At 65.4% G+C, this 4,290-nt stretch overlaps 1 protein-coding gene across 1 annotated transcript in view; it reads left to right on the top strand.

Annotated features, from left to right (window-relative positions):
- The window catches only part of EMIHUDRAFT_469592 (hypothetical protein), a 6,619-nt gene that overhangs the window by 1,945 nt on the left and 384 nt on the right, over positions 1-4,290 (top strand). The window contains exons 3-23 of the mRNA XM_005774990.1: positions 413-469; positions 520-536; positions 587-603; positions 721-737; positions 788-804; positions 855-871; positions 922-938; positions 989-1,005; positions 1,056-1,072; positions 1,123-1,139; positions 1,190-1,206; positions 1,257-1,273; positions 1,324-1,430; positions 1,468-1,497; positions 1,535-1,543; positions 1,668-1,709; positions 2,008-2,097; positions 2,355-2,426; positions 2,621-2,875; positions 3,073-3,649; positions 3,774-4,290. Of these exons, the coding sequence (XP_005775047.1) occupies positions 413-469; positions 520-536; positions 587-603; positions 721-737; positions 788-804; positions 855-871; positions 922-938; positions 989-1,005; positions 1,056-1,072; positions 1,123-1,139; positions 1,190-1,206; positions 1,257-1,273; positions 1,324-1,430; positions 1,468-1,497; positions 1,535-1,543; positions 1,668-1,709; positions 2,008-2,097; positions 2,355-2,426; positions 2,621-2,875; positions 3,073-3,649; positions 3,774-4,030 (1,683 nt within the window). The 3' untranslated portion in view covers positions 4,031-4,290. The remainder of the gene's footprint in view (positions 1-412; positions 470-519; positions 537-586; positions 604-720; positions 738-787; positions 805-854; positions 872-921; positions 939-988; positions 1,006-1,055; positions 1,073-1,122; positions 1,140-1,189; positions 1,207-1,256; positions 1,274-1,323; positions 1,431-1,467; positions 1,498-1,534; positions 1,544-1,667; positions 1,710-2,007; positions 2,098-2,354; positions 2,427-2,620; positions 2,876-3,072; positions 3,650-3,773) is intronic.

Consider the following 4,290-nt stretch of genomic DNA (forward strand, 5'->3'; position numbering starts at 1 on the left):
TGTGGGGAGGTATGGGGAGGTGTGGGGAGGGGTGGGGCCGGGTGGAGAGGTGTGGGGAGGTGTGGGGAGGTGTGGGGAGCTGTGGGGAGGTGTGGGGAGGTGTGGGGAGGTATGGGGAGATGTGGGGAGGTGCGGGGAGGTGCGGGGAGGTGTGGGGAGGTGTGGGGAGGTGTGGGGAGGTGTGGGGAGGTGTGGGGAGATGTGGGGAGATGTGGGCTCGCGGTTCGACCTGACTGGCTGTGAACAGCGCCTCTTCACACCGCTCGGCGTGGGCAGGTGCGCGTCTCGCGGTTCGACCTGACTGGCTGTGAACAGCGCCTCTTCACACCTCTCGGCGTGGGCAGGTGCGGGTCTCGCGGTTCGACCTGACTGGCTGTGAACAGCGCCTCTTCACACCTCTCGGCGTGGGCAGGTGCGCGTCTCGCGGTTCGACCCGTTTTGCATCACCGTCGGCACGCCCGAGCTCGTGGTGCCCTCTGGCTGTGAACGGCGCCTCTTCACACCTGCAGCTGTGAACAGGCAAGCACGAGCTCGTGGTGCCCTCTGGCTGTGAACGGCGCCTCTTCACACCTGCAGCTGTGAACAGGCAAGCACGAGCTCGTGGTGCCCTCTGGCTGTGAACGGCGCCTCTTCACACCTGCAGCTGTGAACAGGCAAGCACGAGCTCGTGGTGCCCTCTGGCTGTGAACGGCGTCTCTTCACACCTGCAGCTGTGAACAGGCAAGCACGAGCTCGTGGTGCCCTCTGGCTGTGAACGGCGTCTCTTCACACCTGCAGCTGTGAACAGGCAAGCACGAGCTCGTGGTGCCCTCTGGCTGTGAACGGCGTCTCTTCACACCTGCAGCTGTGAACAGGCAAGCCCGAGCTCGTGGTGCCCTCTGGCTGTGAACGGCGTCTCTTCACACCTGCAGCTGTGAACAGGCAAGCACGAGCTCGTGGTGCCCTCTGGCTGTGAACGGCGTCTCTTCACACCTGCAGCTGTGAACAGGCAAGCACGAGCTCGTGGTGCCCTCTGGCTGTGAACGGCGTCTCTTCACACCTGCAGCTGTGAACAGGCAAGCACGAGCTCGTGGTGCCCTCTGGCTGTGAACGGCGTCTCTTCACACCTGCAGCTGTGAACAGGCAAGCACGAGCTCGTGGTGCCCTCTGGCTGTGAACGGCGTCTCTTCACACCTGCAGCTGTGAACAGGCAAGCACGAGCTCGTGGTGCCCTCTGGCTGTGAACGGCGTCTCTTCACACCTGCAGCTGTGAACAGGCAAGCACGAGCTCGTGGTGCCCTCTGGCTGTGAACGGCGCCTCTTCACACCTGCAGCTGTGAACAGGCAAGCACGAGCTCGTGGTGAGCCTGATCGACACTCCGGGCTACGGCGAGAACCTGAACACGGTCGACTCGTTTGACGTGTTTATGTGCCACGTGGAGGGGCTCGCTGTGAACAGCGTCTCTTCACACCTGCAGCTGTGAGCAGGTGATCACGTCGCACGTGGAGGGGCTCGCTGTGAACAGCGTCTCTTCACACCTGCAGCTGTGAGCAGGTGATCCACGTGCCACGTGGAGGGGCTCGCTGTGAACAGCGTCTCTTCACACCTGCAGCTGTGAGCAGGTGTGGGTCTCCTTCTTCTTCACCAGCTGTGAACAGCGTCTCTTCACACCTGCAGCTGTGAGCAGGTGATCACGTCGCACGTGGAGGGGCTCTTCGAGGCGCAGCTGGTCGCAGAGACGTCCGGCGCCGAACGCGACTACGAGAGGCTGCGGAACGAGGACCCGCTGACTAGACGCGGAAGACGTGTGTTCATGTCTCCCAACTAGCGCCCGAGAGGAGGCGTACTCCGCCGTATCCGGCCGCCTTCCGCTGTGTTCGCTGTCCTCTTCTCCGCTGGACTCACGCGGTGCTCTGAACGCACTGCCCACTACCGCCTTCCCGCCCTGAGGCTGGCGTCTTTGGCACGCAGGACCCTCTGGTGCACGCCTGTGAACCGCGTCTCTTCACACCTGCAGCTGTGAGCAGGACCCTCTGGTGCACGTCTGCCTCTACTTCATCGCGCCGCACCGGCTCAAGCACATCGACGTCGAGTTCATGCGCCGGCTGCACAAGAAGGTCAACACACACACACACACACACCGCTCACCCACGCGCACTGGGCCTTGCACTTTGAATGCCGCGGGGCTCCTGTCGTTAGACGTGGAGACGCGAGGGTCGCCCCCCCTTGCCCCACCACCTCGTGTGTGTGGAGAAGTCTACCTTACCTTACCTACCTTAGGTCAACATCGTACTAACCCTAACCCTAACCCTAACCCTAACCCTAACCCTAACCCTAACCCTAACCCTAACCCTAACCCTAACCCTAACCCTAGGTCAACATCGTGCCGATCATCGCAAAGAGCGACACGATGACCACCAAGGAGAAGGAGGAGTTCAAGCTCCAGGCCCGCGAGATCGCGCGAGATCGCGCGAGATCGCCCGAGATCGCCCGAGATCGCCCGAGACCGCCTGAGATCGCCAGAGATCGCCAGAGATCGCCAGAGATCGCCAGAGATCGCCCGAGATCGCCCGAGATCGCCCGAGATCGCCCGAGATCGCCCGAGACCGCCCGAGATCGCCCGAGATCGCCCGAGAGTAGGTCCGCGAGACGCTCGCGCGCGAGGGCATCGAGCCGTACGCCTTCGACCCGATCTCGCTCCGTGCGATGGAGGCGCAAGACCGGCAGGAGTACAAGCCGCCGTGGGCCGTCATCGGCTCGACCGACGCGCACCTGGACGCGGGCGTGTCGGTGTACCTGCGAAAGTACCCGTGGGGGAACGCGCTCTCGTCCGAGCCGTCGCACTCGGACCTGCCCGCGCTGCGGAACCTCGTCATGTGGTCGGGACAGTGGCAGGCGCATCCCCTACCCCCACGGTACCCGAACCCCCCGCCCAACGGTACCCGAATCCACCCTCCATTCCCCACGGTACCCGAACCCACCCTCCCCTATCCCCACGGCACCCGAACCCTCCCCTACCCCACGGCACCCGAACCCTCCCCTACCCCACGGCACCCGAACCCTCCCCTACCCCACGGTACCCGAACCCGCAGGAGCTCAAGCACGCCTCGCGCATGAAGTACGAGAACTGGCGCGTCTCCCGCTCCCTCGCCACCCGCTCCTCCTTCGCCGCCACCGCCGCCGCCGCGACCGTCGCCGCCACCGCCCGCCGCGGCGTCGCCGCCGCCCAGCGCGCCGCAGCCGCGGGCTGCTCCGCCGTCGGCGTCGCCCCTCGCACCGCGCTGCGCCTGCTGGCGCTGCTGGCGCTGCTGCTGACTCCGCTGGTCGGTCCGGCGGCCCACGCGTGGTGCTTTTCCTCTGACCCCTCGGCGGCGCGCGAGGCCAAGCTGATGCGCGGCCTCGTCGACCGGCTGGCGGCGGAGAAGGGGCAGGCCCTGCACGCGTACGAGCGGCGCGTCGCCTCCCTTTCGGGCGAGCTGCAGGCGGCGCGAGCATTGGGCGAGGAGTACGCCGGCCGAGAGAGCGCCATTGCCAAGGAGCGCGACGCGCTGCTCCGGCAGCTGCGCGCCTCCAAGGACCGGCAGAGCGACCTCGAGGCCGAGGTTGGCCGCGTGGACGCCGAGCGCGCGCTGGCCGAGGAGCGCGCGCACGCGGCCACGGCTGCGGCCGGTAATAATAATAGTATTAGTAGTAATAGTAATAGTAGTAATAGTAATAGTAAAAATAATAGTAATAATAGTAGTAGTAGTAATAATAATAATAATAATAATAATAATAATAATAACAATAATAGGCGGGCGCTGCTGGAGCGACTCCGCGTCGGAGCACGTTTTGACGGGTGTTCGCTCGATCCTCGGCTCGACGGACCGCGCGCTACACAAGGCCGGCCGCGCCACCGCCGCCGCGTCCGTCTCGCTGCGTGACGCGGCGACCGACGCGGCGCGGGAGGTTGCAAAGGAGCTGCCGCTCGCGGGCCGGCGCGCGGCGATCGCCGCCGGGCGGGTGCTCGAGGAGTTCAAGGCGACGTCGCTGCTGCAGCCGGTCGGCTGAGAGGGCGGCGTGGGGCCGCCCCCTCCGCGCGACGGCGGCGGCGCATTCCGCTCCCCACGCCGACGGTGCATGTGACGGTGCGTGTGAGCAGGCGCCCCAGCCTCCCGCTGTTCACAGCTGCAGCTGTGAACAGCGTCTCTTCACACCTGCAGCTGTGAGAGGCGCGCCAGCCTCCCGCTCTCTCGCCGTGCGGTTGGGCGCTCACCGCGTCGCACCTCACCCCCCCCTTTTCCCCCTTCACCCTTCACCCTTCCCCCTTC

Source organism: Emiliania huxleyi (assembly GCF_000372725.1).
Source record: "Emiliania huxleyi CCMP1516 unplaced genomic scaffold EMIHUscaffold_301, whole genome shotgun sequence".
In the NCBI taxonomy this organism is placed as follows: Eukaryota; Haptophyta; order Isochrysidales; family Noelaerhabdaceae; genus Emiliania; species Emiliania huxleyi.